Source organism: Rhagoletis zephyria, unplaced genomic scaffold (genome assembly GCF_001687245.7).
Source record: "Rhagoletis zephyria isolate East Lansing unplaced genomic scaffold, Rhagoletis_zephyria_1.1 Rzeph_scaffold_00101, whole genome shotgun sequence".
NCBI lineage: Eukaryota > Metazoa > Arthropoda > Insecta > Diptera > Tephritidae > Rhagoletis > Rhagoletis zephyria.
This window is the reverse complement of record NW_016157185.1, coordinates 213,151-233,769: the sequence shown is the minus strand read 5'-3', so window position 1 is coordinate 233,769 and position 20,619 is coordinate 213,151. Positions and strand designations below refer to the sequence as shown.

Here is a 20,619-nt window from a genome sequence, read left to right as displayed (position 1 = left end):
ATATCTTTACATCCATGCGTATGTATGGATGTACATAGTTATTATTAACTTGCATTTGTCTACATAGTTTAAGTAAGCAAAGCTTATGAACATTCTCATCTACATATACTTATATGTATCTTGTAGGCAAGCAAACAAATGTCGTACATCCGAAAGGTAAAAATCAAAAAGCGCCAAATATAGGAAAACAGCCATTGAGCGCTATAATCGCAGGTGAATACATACATACATACTTACATAATTTTAGTTCGTTTTTCCTGCCACATTTTGTTGAGCTTCCAAAAGCAAAGTACATACACGTATTTTGCTTACACACGGCGATTTAATCTCAATAATTGCAAATTAATACAAACTTACTTACTATCTATGTATGTAGTTGTAATATTTTAAACATGTGTACATACATACAGAAATACACCAAAACGTCTACGAAGAAGTTGTATAATTGCAAATTTTTAGAGCACACTTTAAACATTCCACATGTATCTACATACAATTAGCTTCAATTTCACTAGCAGTTGGATTAATTTGCATATATGTACTAGTAGGTATGTATATAAATATGTAAATACTTATGTATGTATACTTATGTGAAATACATTTTTGAATTTTGTAAAAAGATGTAGAATTCAGAGATTTACTATAAGTTAAAAAATTTATTTAAAAAAAATCCAAACAAAAAATTTAGCTAATTCCTATTAAGAATGCATCTTAGAATGCGTGTAGACCCTAAAAGTGTTAAACCATTTCAATAATTGTTTTTATACCGCTTCGTCTAAGCATCATGTTGACGATTTATTCGCTTTTAAAAATTATATGTACATCTAAACGCGTAAATGGCTCGTAACCACGTAGCCACGTAAACTTCGTAAGCATAATTAATTTTGTATGAGAACCCGATTTATTTACGAGATTTACGCGATTACGAGGCATTCAAACGTTTAGATTAATTGCCCATTGTACTTATTAGATTTGTGGTCCATTGCAGTTCAGAAGGGCGTAGGAAGTTATTACTCTCCGTAAACTTGTCGGATACTTTAATGAATCTCGTCAGTTCATTGAGGGAAAGATATGAACTTATACTGCCAGGGCTCGTAGCTCTCTCGATCTCTGTTCGAGAAGCGATTTTGACGCTACCTCGTCTGACCGTTTTCAGAAAACAGTAGTTTTTCTGGTGGCAATATTGACTAAAGAGATTTTTAATTTTATTCATAAGAGTTTTGATATAAGTACCTGTAGTCGTCCCCCTCTGCCATATTTAAATCTATTTTCCCCTTTCCAATAAGTATGCTATTTTTTTCAAGATCTAGGTATGTTAAAGAAAAATACAACTGTTTTGTTTTTAGCACATCAAGCTTTATTTTTATTGATGACATGCACATTTTTAACAATTTTCATAAAAATCCAAAAATTAATCAATCTAAAACAAAACTTTTACTGTAGTATGAGTTAGGAAATAGGAAGGTACGAGATAACACAAAGAAATGAACAGGAATTTTCACGAAAAATTTATTCATTGAAATTTTATTAATAATTTTTTCGTAGCTTAGTACCTAATATCTAATGAAATTACTTACTTATTTTTAAGTGATGACATCATACTTTGCTCCCGTATTTACGGGTTTTAAAAATAAAAATTTTGATTGTAAATAATTAGCATAAAGTGCGAAAAATTGTGCGTTGTCACGGTTTTAACCATTTTTCATCAATTTATTTATGTTGAAAATGCATAGCATATACCAAACTTGTAGAGAATTTCAAACATTTTTTGTGCGACGCGTAGTTCACGAGCGGCAACGTCACCGGTGAATAGAAGTTTTCGGCGCGTTTTTGTTACTTCGTTTTCTCGATTCAGACACAGCTAGAGCTAATCTTGTTGCTAAAATTGTTGAAATTAATAAAATAAAAAAACTCTTTAATATACAATGCTTTTACAAATGGACTAAAAAGTGGAAAATAATATTCTTCAGACCCATAGAATTTGCGTTGATAACTTTTGATTTTGAAAATTTAGCAAAAGTCATTTTTATTTTATTTATTTTCTTCTTTTTAGTACTGTCTGTATAAAATTTTGGAATAGATATTAAAATAACTCAACCATATTAATAGATTGGTGCCTACACATATTGATACGGCACTTCCAGCGTCCAAAAATGCCTCAAAACGGCCACCCGAGCTCAAATAAACCAACTGGGTCCCAAATGGGACGAAACTAACTAGTTTCCGACTAGTCCCAAACTTCCTTCATATTTTGATTTCCACTCATTTTATGGAATTCCAATTCAACAAATGGCGGTTCTTCTTCTGCTAGCTGATTTCTGCTAGTAAAAATTACACTAGCAAGAATTTGCAGCTCTCCAGCATTATTACGCTCTCGATTCAGTGATCTCTTGCAAATTTTCTGGGTTATTATACACTTCTCCATTAAAAATTTTCAGGTTCCACTACAAATTGGTGCTGACTTTTTGTTACTATGCACACCTATTATTATGATAGTTCCCGCCTTCCACTCCATCTGAAATTATTAGATAGTACAAATTGGTATATAATTTTCGAGTAAGTTTAACTTTCGAATCGAATTATAAACATATGTAGTTGTAAATTGATGTATTGTGGAACGATTTTCCGTCATCCCTTGTCAAATTTGGTTTGGAGACAAACCGGTTTCGGCGTCGTGCCGTCTTCAGTGTCATTTTTCGAAGATGGCACAGCGCCGAAACCGGCTTGTCTCCAAACCAAATTTGACAAGGGATGACGGAAAATCGTTCCACAATACATCATACTCCTACCCTGTCGGAAACACAAACAACCAAAAAGTAGTTGTAAATTATTAAAACAAAGAGACTGTACATAGCTATGAGCATAATTTTATTATTATTTATTAGCTACATTTTAAATGTATAGAACAATAGTATAAATCGTCGGTCCGTACGAAGAGTAGCACATTTCACTATTCGCGTGGAAAAGTAGCATATTTAAGGTTTAAAGAAATCATAAAAGCATAATTTATGTTGAAAATTCAAGTGTTTATTTTATATTTCTATAATTGTATTATAAAAATCATGAAATTCAGACGGCAGTAGTTTCGCCGCCTTTCTTATTTGCGTTGATGAACATGCTGTTGGCAACACTTTGCATGTACAACATGAAGGCCAACGACTAAACGTACTAGAAAATATGGAAATATACAAACTAAAAACCTTCGACGGCAAAATAATAAACGAACAACTAAATACCGCCTCGGATGTTATATTCGAACCCTTAAAATTAATTTATGCGGAAAAGAAAAATTACAACAAAACAACAGGCATGGACACTCCGAAAACACGACAAAGTACCACCAGGGCAAAAATCACCGACTTCTACATACCTGCAGGCAAAAACTATACAGCGACAAGATAACGGATGTTAATATCGAGACAGCGAAGATTAACCTATTACCTGCTTCTAAAAAAAACGGACACTATGGCATTTCTAATAATTAATAATCGACGAAAATCACATTACCTAAGGTAAATGAACATAAATTAAGGACAAAAATTCGAACCAGACAGAACGAAAAATAACACTGAAGATGGCACAATCAGTGATGATGAAAATCCCTTAATCCCAAATTTCATTAAAATCTGTCAAATACATATGGAGTAAACATTTTTGTCGTCCTATATTGTCGATTTGTCCCTATGTGCAACGTGAAATGAAAATTTCATGAATGAAATTTGGATTAAAATTTGTTGAATTTTTTTTAGTTTTCTAAAAAGTTTTAAACTTGGGTTTATATGGATTTTTTTTGAGAGAATGAACTTGATATGACCGATACTGCATGTACATATGTATATGTTTCTCGTATATATATATGTAAATAGACTCCCTAAAGAAGACGCGAATTCGTGTCGAAACGCGTAGGAAAATAAACTTTTATTTTATTTATAATAAAAGACCGAAAAGCTCCATACAGAGTCTGAAATGTGCTACTTTTCCGCGAAAATAATGAAATGTGCTAGTCTTCCACGCAAGAGTTTGAAATGAGCTACTCTTCCACGCAAAAATCTGAAATGTGCTAGTCTTCTAAGCAAATAACGAAATGTGCTGGTCTTCGACGCGAATAGTGGAACGTGCTAGCCTTCCACAGTAATTTGGGATGTGCTACTCTTCGTTAGGAGTTACGATCTGTATGTATATTAAAAGCTCTACTTAGATATAAGCATGGTTATTACGAAAATTGGATTCAGATACTTTGCTCTTATGTGATCTACAACGCATTTATCTATTAACTAGCAGGAAGAAAAATATCCGCATCCGAACCAATTTATTCACTCTGTAAATATATAATTTTATAAACTTTATGCTGAGAATGAACCCGTCAAACCCTCGGATACAGTTGCTGCTGTAAATACTTCATTTAAAAAGGACTTGCACACGCCATTCTACATACCAAGAGAAGATTTAACTGAGTATATTTATGAAAATGTGATGCCAAAAATGTATAGTAAGCTTTTGAATGAATTTTAGCTCCGTTTTCTCAAATGGGTTTCAAACTTTATCTGCCCTTTAAACGCAAATATTATTCTTAAAAAATGTGTTTGAAGGGCAGATATATTTTAAAACATACTTGAGAAATGGCACTTAATTTATTTATCTTTAAACATGCTGACAAAAAAAAAACTGACAAAGATTAAAAAAAATTACTTGATTCCTTTGTAAATAGTTATTGACGGTTTTGGCTTTAAATTCGCTTGCTTCATCTTAATTAAAAAAAAAAACTTTGTTTTATTATAAAATTGCGTTGCGCTGCGTGAATACACAATGTTTTTCTTTTGCCGGCATTTGAAAAAAATCTTTATTTATTAAAAATTTTGCTAAGTCACTCAGCATTTACATGGGAAGTGTTATTTTTGTTTCACTTTGACTTCAATTGTGGTTTTTTGTTTTGTTGTTCTATATTTTGCATTCACTGCAGTGAAAACAAAGGAAATAGGGGACTTAAAATAACCACACATTAGGACCTTTAGTAAACATTTAAGAGTCAAGCGATTTTCAAGTGCTGAATTGGTTGAGCTAAATCAAATATTTAGTTCGATCACTTTACATATCTCCAACAAGAAATGAAGGAAAAATTCATGCGCATTTTTTATGAATGCATATTCTAAAAACCAGTTTTGTTGTTGTAAATATATATATGGTGAGCAAAACTTTGAAAAAGTTAATATTCTATATTTCATTTAAATTAATTATTGCATGAATATTTTAAAATTTGCAGATTAATAAAATAGTTTACAAAAAAAAAATCAAATTTATAGTGACGGTTCATGCATTTTTGAATAGTAGGTACTTAATGATTTTCCAAACCTACCTACATATAACCAGTTGTTATTGATGTTATCGTCTTAATAATTTAAGCTTTAGATTTTATAATGACTTCCCTAAGACAATTTTATTTCTAAGCAGATTTAGTAATTGAACCAGCGCTAATCGCTGACTTATCATTTCAACATCACACACTATCACCCTGCTTTGATTGCTCCTATATCAGCTCTGTCCAATTGACAAAAATTGCATTTTTTCTTAAACCAAAATACTTTGCAAAAATACATATTTTTAAGTAGTTAAATATATACGCATTCATTAACAATAAGCCGATTCTTTTAGTGTATTTGCTAAGCAAAGCTGTAATTTCACTAAAGAAAAAACTGTAAAATCTTCTTTCTTTTCTCTTTCCTTCTTTTCTCTGTGCAAAAAAACGTTCATAATTGCCAACCTCGATCCAAATCGCCATCATCGTTACGCTCATACTGAACATCATCACTCACATTATTATTGCAACAAAACAACAAATTGCCATAATCACCGTTTCACACATAATCAAACCCGCCCTCAAAAAAACAACGACACGCGGCACCCGCCACTGACACACATCACAAACATCAACACCAAGCACCACCTACCGTACTGTACTTTTAAATTAAAACACCAACAACAAAATACTTGACAAAAACAAAATCAAATTTTCATCGAAAACACGCTGTAAATGTGTTTGCCGATGCTTTCTTGGCGCCTCATCAACCATCAATAAAAAAAATATAAATATCATCACAACCACAACGAAAAACGAAAAAACTTTAAATTTAAATTTGAATGCGAAAAATTGAATCACCATGAAAATGGCTGCTGCTCACGCATACGTGCGCCAATTTCACTGGTGACGCCTAAAATCACGCCTCATTTTCGCCACACTCAATCCACACTTGCCACCTTCTGGTGGTGGCCATAATTTTCCGGAAACCGCTTAATTGCATCTCCCACTTGATGGAACAGGTGAGAAGAATACACTAATCGAACAGCCGCCACCGCCAACGTTTAGCACGCCGCGTCGACGTGCACTCTCGGCGCGCATACAGGAGTTGAATCGCAGTCTGCTGGAGGAGCGGGAGGCGCAAAATCAGAACAGTTCCAGCGATAATGAAGACAGCAGATAATTTTTACTTGCAATTCAGCCCTTTGTATATGGCTGCTGTCGGCAACGACCCTTCATGCTGATACAATAACTTCTGCTAAAAGCCATCCGTATACTATAAATATTACACAGTCACACAGATAGATGCAAAGGAACGCACAGATCGTAAATCAAATAAGTAGAGTTTGAAGTTCTTAGAAAAAAAATGCGTAAAATTAAGTGTTGACAGCAAATAATACATATGAACACACACACATATAAATCCAATACAAAACACCATCCCATTGACACACCCACACTCACAAATAATAGCAATACAAGTAGGTGAATGGTTTTGATAAATTTCCAACCTGTTGATCTCAATACACACACTTACGTACATACATACATACATACATACACACCATTTAACATGCATACAAACCATACATACTCTTAGCGTTTGCCATTATCAATCAAAGTCAACTTGAGTACTTAAGTTCCGCAAAGCATAGCGTGTTGCCTACCTATGAATTTTAGTACCAAATGCTTATCGCTACAAGGCTACCAAAATATTTATCAAAGCGAAGAAACAATAGCAATAGTAATAAATAGTACATGTATATCTATATAAAAGGAATAAATAGAAAATGTCGAGACACAATTAAAATCCTAGGACCAACAAAGTAAATTTTAAGGTGCCCACACTCACCGACATGTACGTATGCCGTATCTGTTTGACGTAGCAACATGTAAAATTTACTGTTGATAGAGAGAGAGAGAGAAGTACGGGTAAACGTCGCAAGTACACGGTGGTGAGTTTTCATTTACATGGCGCTCTCATAAGTTTGATCGTGTCACTGACGTAAGCGTACGTTAAAATGTCAGCTGACACGATCAAACTTATGAGAGCGCCATGTAAATGAAAACTCACCACCGTGTACGTGCGTAAATTTTATATGTTGCTACGTCAAACAGACACGGCATACGTACACGTCGGTGAGTGTAGGCACCTTTAAAATCTCAAACAGTCAACGACGTAGCGTAGACGTAGATTGACGCAGACACGATCTATTTACCTTATGGGATTCGCGTGTTAACGAAAACTCACCACTGCATGGCGGTAACGTTGCCGTTGCTTCACTCTCTCTCTATCAATAGTAAATTTTATATGCTGCTACGTACGTCAATCTAAGTTTACCCTACGTCGTTGCCTAACTGTGCTTTTATACTGAAATCGTTGTGCCCATAGCCATTAGTAAAGGACCGCATAAACGCGCTTTTTATACAAATAAAGTTACATATGCATTATTCAACGTAAGCTTCCATTAGAAAATTTACTCTTCCATGAAAATCCTTTCCACTTAAATTGCGAGCTCGCAAAAGAAACATCTTTCCATTAGAATCTTGTATGTATTTGCAGAGCATTACGCTATATTTAAACAAGTGTGTATGTACTTTTATACATACACTTTTGTACGTATGTTTATAAAGAAGAAATTGATGTGTACTTAATTGAAAGATACATGCATAAATGCCATTCCATTTACCAAGATAAGTAAGTGTATTCAAATAAAAATGACTATTAAATTCCAAGGCTTGAAAATAATGTATTTTATACACCAATAAAAAAAAACACTAGGCTGCAAGTATGAGATACTTGTTTATAGTAATATATGTATAGTAGTATATTAAATTTTGCATACATTTGTATAGAGATTTATGTATGTAGTTTTTATGAAGAAGCGAATAAATAGTAGTTGTAATTATAGTAGAGCCTAAGAAATTGCGGTGTATTCTAGTTAAGATGGCGAAATTACATAAATATTTATATTGGACTCATCGGCGCGCGAATGGGTGGATTTTGGCCAAAAAGTTCTGTTCAGAAAAAAACAACGTAACGCTAAAATGTCTCTGGATGCATCGCTGATTTATTTAACGATACATCGATGTATCGAAAAGATCGATATATACTGGCAAAAAATACTGATGCTATAAGGAATTAACTTTCAACATTCAATAATTTCAGCTCGGAGCTCATACACTTGAGTAGGAAAACCATAGCACAGCACACTTTCCCTTACGCTTACTATTTTATATAAAGAGCGCATTTTTAAACCCTGCTTTTATAACCTTACTGAAGATCGCTCATAAGGTATACATATTTCACATAGAAATATTATTTATTTAATAAGAAAACTACCGATTTCAATAAGCACTAATTTCACGAACGAGAGATAAAAATTTGAAAACACATATGTAAGTGTCGCATTCGTAGGTTATCAAAGCAGGGTTAAGGTACATCTTTGACAAATTATATTCGATCCCAACTCAACTTATCCTGATCAAAGCACAGCCAATAACTAGGGAGTATTTTATATTGATAAGTGTTCAATATCCGACAAATTTTTTTTTGAGAATCTTCCAAATTAATATGTATGTATGTACTGAGCGTAATATCAAGCTATGATTTTTCTTTTTGTGCGAGCTCAAATCTTGTGTACTCGCTTCCATAAATAAAATTCTCCCTTGGTGATAGAAACCAGATTTATCAACCGATCGATTTCACAAAATTCGCAAACAAGCAATCTGAAAAAACGGAGGGTATATCCGGAATCAGCAACCTACGTACGTACATATACGCTGGAAATATGAATACTGGTCATACCTTTATTTTTTGTTGTCGACCAAATTAATTTTATTAAAATAATAGTGCTATTCAGAATCGAGATTTTGCATATTTCGGGGCATTTGTAAATTCACAGCAATAAAATGCAAACGGTTACCATGGTAGCAAGCATCAAATTTGCAAATTTAAATCGAAGACATTTAGGGGATTCACAAGACGTGTTAACCGTCGTAAAATCTTAAGCTTAACACTTGTTTATGTAAAATAGCGGTTAAAATGGTTGGGGGGTTGGCTAATTATATATTCTTTATCAGTTTAAAAGAATTTCGGTTTAGTTAGAAATCCCCTAAAACCATTTTAATTAAAAAAGATGTTAACCTTAAGATTTTACGACGGTTAACACGTCTTGTGAATCCCCTAATTATGTTGAATAATTAGGAACAATTGTACTCCACCCATTCGTGCTGCATATGCCTATCCAATGTAGTGAAGGACAAGCATGCAAATCAATTCATGCTTCACTAAGTCATTGAATGCGTGTATGTATGTATAAGTTAAGCTGTCACAAATATCAAAAACTCAATTGTGATTAATTCGTTTGTGAAAAAGTCCTAGGGTTATACACGTAAATACTAAATAAATGAGAATATGACGCAACTAACTTGCATATACATAACGTTGCCTTAATATAGAAAGGCCCTATCTAACATCGTCGCTGAAATGCACAAAGCCGTAACTAACTAAAATCTTTTTTTGCATAAAATGATGTGAGGCCACATAATTCGATCAAATGCATCATAATCAATTAAAACGTAAATTTTCGATTTTTAGTTAGTTACGACTTTTTGTAAATCAGCGACGATGTCAGATAGGGCCTTTCTATATTAAGGCAACGATAAATACAAGTACATATGTACATGCGAAAATAACGTTTACAACCAAGCTCCATTTGCCCCATACACACTGACGCACTCATATACATACATACATAACTAACTCGCGTTTAGGGACAAAACCTTTAATTATGCTCAAGTCTTGCTTATCTGACTAAAAAAAAATTTTCTATTTTTTCTTCTAAGTTTGTCTTTGAAGTCTGCAATATTTATATTCGTTTTTGCTTTAAACTCTGCTTTATACGATTATAAATCGCAAACACTTTTAAAGTGCATAAATATATAAAAGGAATCAACTAAGTCAGCACTTGAAAAATTTCATACTCAAAATTTTGTTAAATGCCTTGCATTATATCGAATGCCTAACCGCCAAAAAGATGTAAGCGAATTTTTTTTTAATTTATTTAATTTTTATACAGAAATGCATCTATATGCACTAGGAACATTTCTATATCAAAACTAAAATTTTTTTTATAATTTCGCTTACATCTTTTCAGCGGTTAGGGCTCGATATGTATAAATGCATATGCACGATACAAAAACATTTGTGATTATATATATTTATATATTGCGTTAGCCATAGAGAAATTATTTGAGCAATATGTGTATTGTATCGGCTTTACCCGCAGCAGTACACATTTATGGTTATTTGTTTGAGCCTTTGGAAATGCTTTTGCCGCACAATGGTCTAAAGTCTTCATTTCGAAGTATCCTAAATGTAGCGTGCAAATTTTACTACAAATGTGCGGTGAAGATCTACATCCCGGAACTTCTTACCTAGTATAAATACTTTAGGCACGATTTCGAAGTAAATAAAAGATGCATGGGGAACGGAAAATTCAGAACAGCTTTATAAATTGTTTCGACGGTTAACAGAACTTACCTTTTATTTGTATTTGGTTGACTACATGTAGTAACGCAACATATTTTAGTTGGCAGACTTTAAAGATTTTTATTAAACATTTTGCCCGATCTTTTTTTTTTTTTGTTCATTATTCTGTAAGCTAGCTTTGAAAATTATTGAGTCAATGCTGCCTTACTCGATGGGAGTTATTCATGCATAACAGTGAGCTTAAGCTCTGACTCAGTTCCAGCCAGTGTTGCCGCGATTCATTTTTAGTGGTAGCCAAATTCCTTTAAAAAAGGGGCTAAAAAAGAGCTAAAAAAAGTCGTTGTGGCTAAAAATGGTAGCTAAAATTGTTTATTTACATATACGTATATAAGCATACACGCAAACATTTTCAATAAGTAAAGGTATAGAAAAACAATGAACTCTTGAACACCATCATGCCCGAAGCATATAACTTACCATTTCTTTACAAATAAAGTCGAGGAAAGATCGAAATGATTAGAGCCGAAATTTCATAAGTTTTGTAAAACATTGTTTTTTTTTTTTTTAATTCATAACTGCAATATCGGAAATTTAACCCTCCACACACACGGCTTTGACTCATATAGCGCAAGAAATTTTCGCCAAAATACTTTTTACATATATGTAGTTTAAAAATTCATCTCTTACATAAATGAAAAAAAAATAGATCAAATTAAGTATATACAACTTTTTCATGCCTGGTATGAATAAATTCTCCAAAGGGCTAAAAAAGGGCTAGGGGCAATTTTTAATTTATGTGCCCAAAAAAAAGTATGTGGTAGCTAAATGTAGCCACCAAAGGTCTAAAACGGCAACACTGGTTCCAGCACTAATGAACCGAGTCGGAGCTTATGCTCATTTTTTATGCCCAAGACGCAATATTCTTACAATTTATTTAAAGCGCATATCACCATTTGTATGTAGCTTATGCACATTTTTTATTTAATTTACTATCGAGTACTAATTCCAGAGTAAAAACTGCAAATCAAGAGCCTTAAATTTGTTTAGCTTACAAAGTTTTAGACATATGCGTATGTACATATGTATGTACATAATATGTGTGTACACATGTATGTATGGAAAAACCTAAAAATTAGAATTTATTACGATATACATTGCGATATTGATACATACGTTATACAATGCATACGTTGCATGAGTGTATGTATGTACAAAAATGCCTTATTTATTGATACTAATTTTAGCCAAAGCAATTTTTGATATTTTAAACTAGCTTATATCTGAAAGCGATAATCAGTAAAAAAAAAAGAACACTGCGAAAATTACAACAACAAAAAAATATGAGAAAAAATACGTATAGAATAAAATTCGAAACGCAATAACCCCATATAAATCAGTTCTTACGATATAACGAGATTAGATAACGTAAGTAGTATACATATATGCATGTATGTATGTATAACATTCGCAATGTGCATGTATTGAAACTATGATATACACCAATTATTGAAACACTGTTATAACTATTATATATATATATATATATGTAAATGTACTAGCTAAATATTGTATACTTATGTATGTGTACGAAATACACTGAACGAATGTTGTTGTAGCGCGTTGTAAAATATAAGAAAATTTATGTTTTGTATCGAATCCGTTAGGTTCAAACCAAGGCACATTAAACAGGTAGTATCAGTAGAGCAAAAACAACATTTGCGTGTATTTTGTTGTTGCTTCTGGTATCGAAAGTGTCAAAAACTGTTCTGAATTTTTTCTTCTAAATCAAAGCGTGCCATGTGAAATACAAAAAATTATAAAAAATAAAAAATTGAAATTGGAAAAAATAAAAATTGATGCAACTTTCTTTCCTAGTAAATTTGTTTGCTTCTCGAAGCATTGATCCATCCTTTGCAAGGGCCAGTAATCAGCGGTTGTGCTGCCGAGTTGGGCGAACGTTCCAAAAGCTGCTATTCAATCGCTTGTTTTGTATGGAAAAAGGTTTCACATGCAAATGGATTTTAACAATTCAGAATTTTTGTGAGAAAAAATTAAAAATATTTGACATTTTCGAGACCAAATAATTTGAAAATAAATCAAATCAGCTGCTCTACTGATACTACCTGTTCAATGTACCTTGAGTCAAACCAAATTGAACAAAAACATGTAAAAAGGAAAAAACTCACAATTAATGTTTAGGTATATAATATATATATATTATATACATATATGTGTATTGAATGTCAGCGTTGTAGCGTGTTAAATTCCTAACAAACCGAAATATATTGAATTTGTTTAAACAAATGAAAAACGTTGTTTTCCTAGGAACTTATATAGACACAAAGCACAAAATGTTACAAATTATTTAGACGAACCAATGATATATGGTTTTATGGATTACTTATTTTACTAATACAATTACGTTAAATTTTTGCAAATTTCTATCATCAAATCAGTTACATATAATGTTTAGCAAAATTTAATAGCAGCGGTGAAGAAATATGTATCAAATACCAAACTTAAATATCGGTATATTATAATATGTTTTCCTTATTAAACCTTCTTTAATTTTTATAAAGGAGTTGTTTTTTTATTTATTTTGATTCGCTTAAAAATATTGATTGCTTTTTCCTTTTGTCTTGATTCACAGCGTCAAGCAATTTGGAATCTGAATATACATAAATACATATACATATATGGCACGTTCCATGTCAAACGGCACAAAGCTCTACCCAAAATTCTATGCAATAAATATTAACGTAAAGCATGTCAAAAGGCTCGTAAATTTATAATGTCTCAAATAAAGCGTAGCAGAATTTAAATTTAAGTATTACATAAAGGCTGCAACCCTTAGAAAACGTCATAACCGTAAATGCGAAAATAAGTTTGTCATTCAGTTCGGTGAAACAGCTGTCAGTTATGAGATCAAGACGGTGATTTTCTACCATTTCTACGAAAAATAGTTTTTTCTCCATATGAAATGCATGTGAAACTTTGAGCGCTTTGAGCCACCTCCAAAACTTTTTCGATTGACTTTGCATAGTTTAGTGACTAAATTTTAGTCTTTAGGCTGTTCACACTTTTCTAGGGGGTGAGACCGAGAACCTGGGCTCTTTTCGGAATAAAGGGCACCCTAATGTACATACATATGTATGTATGTATGCATGAATTCTACTATACAGTATGTCAATTAATTGATCACATGCCAGTGCATAATGGAAGCCAATTTTTGATTTGAGTTGTACCATTATTGTAGAGCACCATCGATATTTCCACCAATGTCAATAACCATCGCAAGGCAAGCGCCCTTAAAAAATAAAATATTTTCTCTGATCTCTGAGATCGAAGTGTCTGCTCACTCATTCCTTTGAAGTTTAGAGACAATAAGCATACATTAAAAAAAAATATGTAAAAATCGGCGCAGATTTCTTTTGGTTTAAAACAAAGGAAAATTTTAAAATCCACTATCAAAATCAGCCTATGTTAAATTTTAACCTATCCTACCTACATACATAAATATGTATGTAATGCTCATAGCTTTCCAACTCTCTGAATATGAACTGTAATATTCCGATACATTTCTTAATTTTTTCTTCAGGCTGTGGACCAACGTGAAGGGCTATTGAAAACACAAAGTGACAATAAAATTTACTTTACAGGTAATTTTAGCAGGCCGAAAGAAAGTTTATACTTTTATCACACCTCAAGGTTCTCGATACTTCAACTGAAGCGTCAAATTTTCATGGAATACGCCTTACCTTTTCCTTTTAGCTTTCCACTTTTTGCGTTTATGAAAATCATAGTGATCTCGGAAACTGAAGTGATGTATGAAACTTGTTGGTCAAATCTTCTAACGATATCATTGGACAGATCACAAACTTACTTTTAGGGGCATTCTACCATATTTAGATTTCTCACGATTATAATTATCTTATCGTTGTTTTTAGCGTAGTTTGTGATATTACTTAAGCCTCTTCTCTAGAGCTTTCTATCAAATTTTAATATCTTCCAACCATGTTTGATTTAAGTATACATAAATATAGGATATTGCTGGGGTTTGAACTGCTTTATATAGATTATGAATCAATTCTGCATGTACGCCATTTTCTTTTATTTTATATATGGATAAATATTTGAACTAGGAATGTTAATCCCGGGATCCCGGGCTTTTTAAGGTCTCGAAAATCCCGGCATTCTTGGCAAGTGATCCCGGGATTTTCGGGATTTGTAATTTGCACTGATAGCAATAATAGAAACTCATTTTCTTGACCAGTATTGGCTATATTTCTTTTTTTATTTAATAATTAATATTTTTTTATAAATATCTAGTTCGTTTTACATATAACACCGCGCGATAGTAAATTTTAAAAAACAAATCTCAATACATTCGCGAAACCATGGGCCAGATATAGTAAAATTGCGTTTTTAGTTTTTCACTCTGACGTTTTAGTGTGGGCAACAATGATATTTTTTAAATAAGGCAGATCGGAATATGCGCTCCCTGAGAAGACAATACCTGTAATTATTGTACCATGGTTTCAAACCCATTTATTAATTATTTATTTCATGGTAGGAGAGCTTCTCAAACAATATAGAAGCAATTTTTTCGATTCAAGTTGTTGAAAAGTAATGAATATCTAAATCCCGGGACTAATCCCGGGATTCTGACAACGCCATCCCGAAAATCCCGAAGTCGGAAAAAGCCGAAAAATTAGCATCCCTGATATGAACTCTTTGTGTAGATAATGTGTCAAATATTTGACATTCTATATGTATGAAAATCGCTAAGTAAATATGAAGTAAGTTTTAAATTCGCAAACAAGCCTTATCTTTTATTTGTGCACAAAATTTTTTATAATTTTAGTGAATTTTTTGTTTATGGAATTCGTAAATATTCTTGCACATTATGTAAAACTATTAATGAAGTTACGCGGCAATTTAATTTCTTCATTCAATCAAATACGAGTATGTTCTCTTTATATGGAGGAATGCGATTTTTAATTTTTCGAAATAATTGCATGTGCAACTAAACTCCATTCAAAATAAAAATTCCATTACTAAATAACTAACAAAACTAAAGGCCACTGCTACTTTTTGTAAATATTTATTTATTCTTATTTTAATAATAATTATAATCAAATAATTTCACTGTGTAATGATTTTATTTCTCTGGCTATGTATGTACTTATACGAATTTTAAAATGTCTCTATGTATGGTACATTTGCATAAAAAACTGTTGTATGGTCTTCATATATTTCCTAGTCGTAACGCATCTATTGTTTATGAATTCATAACTGTTAGCTACTCGTATCTTATGCTTCCGTCTTTATTACTTACCAACTACGTACTATGTAAGTAAATACATATGTGTAGAATCAGCTTTGCTTTACAAACATACCAAGTAAAATATGTATGTATGTATCCTTAACGCATTCAATTATGTATGTATTTAAATTGGTTACAGGGATATCTATTTGTTCTACAAAGTTATGTATTTTCTCAATTACTAGTATCCCCCTCTCTCTCTCTCTCTCTTAGTATTTATGCCAAATAATTAATCATTTAATTTATGTTTTTTTTTTTAATTATTCATATGTATATACGAGGGTGATTGAATAAGTTCGTGACTTCGCAGCCCGATGTACATAATTTCAGCATTATCGTGCATTATGTCAGAGGAATATCACTTTATTTTTCGTCGAATTCGGTCGTTTTTTTATTTAAAGCACGGGTCCAAGCATTTAACAGACTTGTATTGTTTGTTTAAAATATAATTGGTCACGTGTATTCCAGAAAATTCTCACCATAACCCTGTTATCCGACAGACCTACTTATCCTTCCGCCTTTCCAAATTTGCCAACTCAACCAGAATCAGTAAACCACTTCCGTACGTTTGAAATCATAAGAATAGAATTTTCGAAACAAAAGTTAATGCACTTGGCTACTTTAACTGACAGTCAAACACAAACGGCAGACAGCAGTTGACTAGAGCAGTAATATTAATCCAACTTTTGAGGAGATATAGTGACCGCTTAGACTTTAGAATAGTGATATAGAGCACAATAGCCTTAGGCGGAAAACTAAAAAGATCACGAACTAATTGATCCATCCTCGTATCTGTTCGTTTATAGTATGATACTTAGAAAATAAAAATTAATTCTTATGTCATATTTTCCCGAATTAAAATGGGCTCCCATATACTCTCACAACTGAAAGTGGACAATTATTGACCAAGTAAAACATATATAATTTAATTATTTTTAGTGCTAATAGATACTAACCATGTTTTTAAACCATAACATTGTAGAACTTTGCAGCTACAACCAAACTAACTATTAAATATCCTTATATGGGAAAACATTTTCATAAAATCTTAGATACATGACGCATCTCGGAAACACAGTTTTTCGAAATTATCAATTCAATTGAGATCATTTCATTTTTCACCGATTTTATCTTAAATTACAAAATACTTATAGGAGATACCGAGAGCTTATATTTACTATATGTACTTTTAATCCAATATGTTTGAAACAAGAAATGTTTTATATAAAATAAGATCTTAAGCAGCGTGGAGAAGAGTCAGTTTCACGAATTTCTTATGAATTTATGTATATATATATATATATATATTAGGGTGCCCATCGAAATTTTTTTTTGAAATTTCAAGACCCTACCCCTTAATTTCCTTCCTTTTTATGAGAAATATTATTGCCTATTTTTATAGATTTTTGAAAAATCATTTAGAGGTCGCGACGGGTCATTTTAGGTCAGAAGGTACGGTTTTGTAGATTTATCAGATTTTGAATGACTAGTTTTCATTCAGTTTTAAAGATCGAACATATTGTGAGAAGAGAATTTATAGGCCTTTAAAACGATGTATAAATAACCTATTATCAGGCTTGGATTGTCGGGATTTTTCATCGTGGAAATTCAAAAAAAATGTTTTCTAAGTTTTGTCCATCACTTATTTCCGCAATTTCAAAATATGTATAACTATCTAAAATTAAATATATTTTCAAATGAACTGACAATGTGACATTTATTGCAATCGCATTTTTATTTCGAAGTTAGTCACATTTTCTTAAATACGGCCTAGAATTTTTATGTGTGTATGTACCATACTTTCATATATTTTGAGCAGTGTGGCTAAGGAATTCATCAATATTTATTCGAAATTGATATATACAATCGCTGTTTAAGGAAAAAGGGGGTTTTCAAGAAATTTTAGGAAGTTCGAATATTATTGTCTCATAAAGTACAGTGAAAGATCAAACGGCCTAATCAAAAATTCTTTTAAGGTAAAAAGGGTTAATTACTACAGTTTTCCATTGGAAACCATTAACAAAAACTTTCCCTATGATTTAAATATTGTGCAGACCAGACATTGAACCTTTCTCTTACCTAGTGGTAGTACGCACCTCTCTGATCACTTGCAATGAACGCTAGCTGAGCCGTTTTCCCGGTTATAATAGAATAAATAAATAAATATGTATGTATATATAAGCTCTCGGTATAAAAATCATATAAAAGTTTCCATTATACTCGTTAGCAATACGCTAATTATCATGAAACTGCCACTAAATTATAACGGTTTTTTTTCAATAAATTCTTTGTTTTGCCAGTTACTGTGTCTTGAAACAACGAATTGTTTTAGGTCTACATAATTAGTAGCTTGTGCGGAAAGTTAAACAAGCTTGATTAAGGTCCAAGAAGTTATATATATGTACACGTTTTTTATTTTAAATAACTTGCTACGATATATAATATTCTGAAATTTAAGTAAATATCTTTGTTTTCCTACTAGTTATTTTAACTACAAAGCTCAAAATTTGAAATTAACGAAAATACTGAAACTTTTACATAAACACTCCGAAACAAATTTTCAAAAGAAAATTATACATATAGGTACAGTTTTAGATGACCTTTAAAATACATATTGTTTAAGAACTAAACAGAGATCTACGCAACTTATGCGAACAGTCTGATAGTATCTTAACTAACAAATATAAATACTATTTTTTTTTTTTAATCTTCATAACACGATTTTTTATTTCTCTCCAGCAGCGAATTGTAGACTATACTGAGAATAAAGATGTGTTTAATTCGTAGCTTAATTTCCAATTGATGGCAGTGATTCAATATTTTATTAATTTTATTTTGAATTGGATCCGATAATACTGCACAATATTTCTCTGTCTATCTTCCTAAGATTCTTTATCTGCGTTTCAAAAGAGAGGCGTTCATTTTCGGGGCATTTAAACCTGCTGTTATTTTTACTTACATATGTACATACGTATATGCAGCATTTTACGTGAAATGACGAGAGTAAAAATGAATATCTTGAATCGCGAAAAAAGTTTGAGACTTTTTTTTATTTTAAGGGGGACAATTTTATGAACTTTGCTTGTCACCGCCCACTCTTTAATTTTTTCCCCGTGGTGTCAGCTTTATAAATGATAACATTTTACTTTAAAAAAAGTGCTTTTTCATATTCAATTTTCAATTTTGTATAATTTTTAATAATTTATGTGTACATACATATGCGACGTTTCATGTCAAACGGACCACCCGCGTACCAAAACTTTAAATTAAAGGATAAGTCTGTGTATAAAATTTGCGAAAATTCAAATTTACATCTTATTTGTATCGTCCTCAAATACGTTCGAGGTATACAAATTGCGTATAAGTCTTCGCCTCTCAATTATTGGGTAAGAGAACGACGATTTTTAAAGCTTTCATAAAATTTATCCCCTCGAATTTAAGGAATACAGGCGATCCCATGAATCAGTGGTACGAAACGTTGCAAATGTACCATAGAAAAAGGAATAAGGAGATCCGTGTTTTTTTGTTTTTAAAACTTTGTGAACACATACTTATTATTCCTTGAATAAAGTCAAAGACTCAGAAATGTATTAGTAAACATGAACATTTCACATAAAAATCCTGCTGTATTTTGGAGATTCCCTTTTATATCTACTGCCTCTTGCCAATAAGCTTTTTTTATTTTTATAAATAAGAATATCCAAGAATCGAATGGTCATTTCGTTTCTTCCAAAAAATGTTGTCCTTCCCCGGTGCAAAATATGTTTGATGTTACACTCCACCCTGTAAAAGGGCATGTTTTTACCTTCTTGTCCTTGCCTAGCTCACGCATTTCATAATATTGTCATTTTAAACAGACATCTGATTTTCAGGGCGACCATCTCCGCTGACAAAGCTTCACTGGGCAGAGAATGTGCTTTTTTGCCTTAAAACAGTCTGACATTTTAAGAAACGAACACAAAATTTTCGCACCCTTTACCTTTAATTTAGAATCGAACACGAAAAGAGAAAGGGGCAGGGGAAGTACCACGCTGTGACAAATCACTTTCCCGTAATTGCTTTTTAAATTAAATTATTTATTATTTTTTTATGAAATATGAGCAGAAAATAATGTTACTCATACGCCATGTATGTACATATCATCGCGTTTAATCAAACTTAGTAGGAAACAAGTAATTTTTAGCAAACAAAAACCGACTTAAAAAATATATATATATATATTTCATGATTCAATAATCGGATCTTAACCAGATTAGTATGGGACCACCTCTGAGACGTTACCTTTCCGATGCAAATAGAATTATCGAAATCGGTTGGCGTGGTCCAAAGTTATGCGGTGACATATGTACCAGGGATGGGCGTTTTTGAATGAATTTTTATTCAAATAAAAAATAAAATTTTATTCATAATTTTTATAATTTTGAATGACGAATAAATTTTTATTCTTTATTCAAACATTTTCGAATGATGAATAAATTTTTATTCTTTATTCAAACACTTTCGAAT

At 32.0% G+C, this 20,619-nt stretch overlaps 1 protein-coding gene across 8 annotated transcripts in view; it reads left to right on the top strand.

Moving 5' to 3' along the window:
• Positions 1-20,619, top strand: part of Shab (potassium voltage-gated channel shaker cognate b) — a 111,764-nt gene that overhangs the window by 30,838 nt on the left and 60,307 nt on the right. Inside the window, exon 4 of one of the 8 annotated variants that reach the window (XM_017632941.1) lies at positions 6,316-7,509. The exons of the other annotated variants lie outside the window; for them this stretch is intronic. Within the exon in view, the coding sequence (XP_017488430.1) occupies positions 6,316-6,476 (161 nt within the window). The 3' untranslated portion in view covers positions 6,477-7,509. Of the gene's footprint in view, positions 1-6,315; positions 7,510-20,619 lie in introns of those variants that run through there. 8 annotated transcript variants of the gene reach the window in all.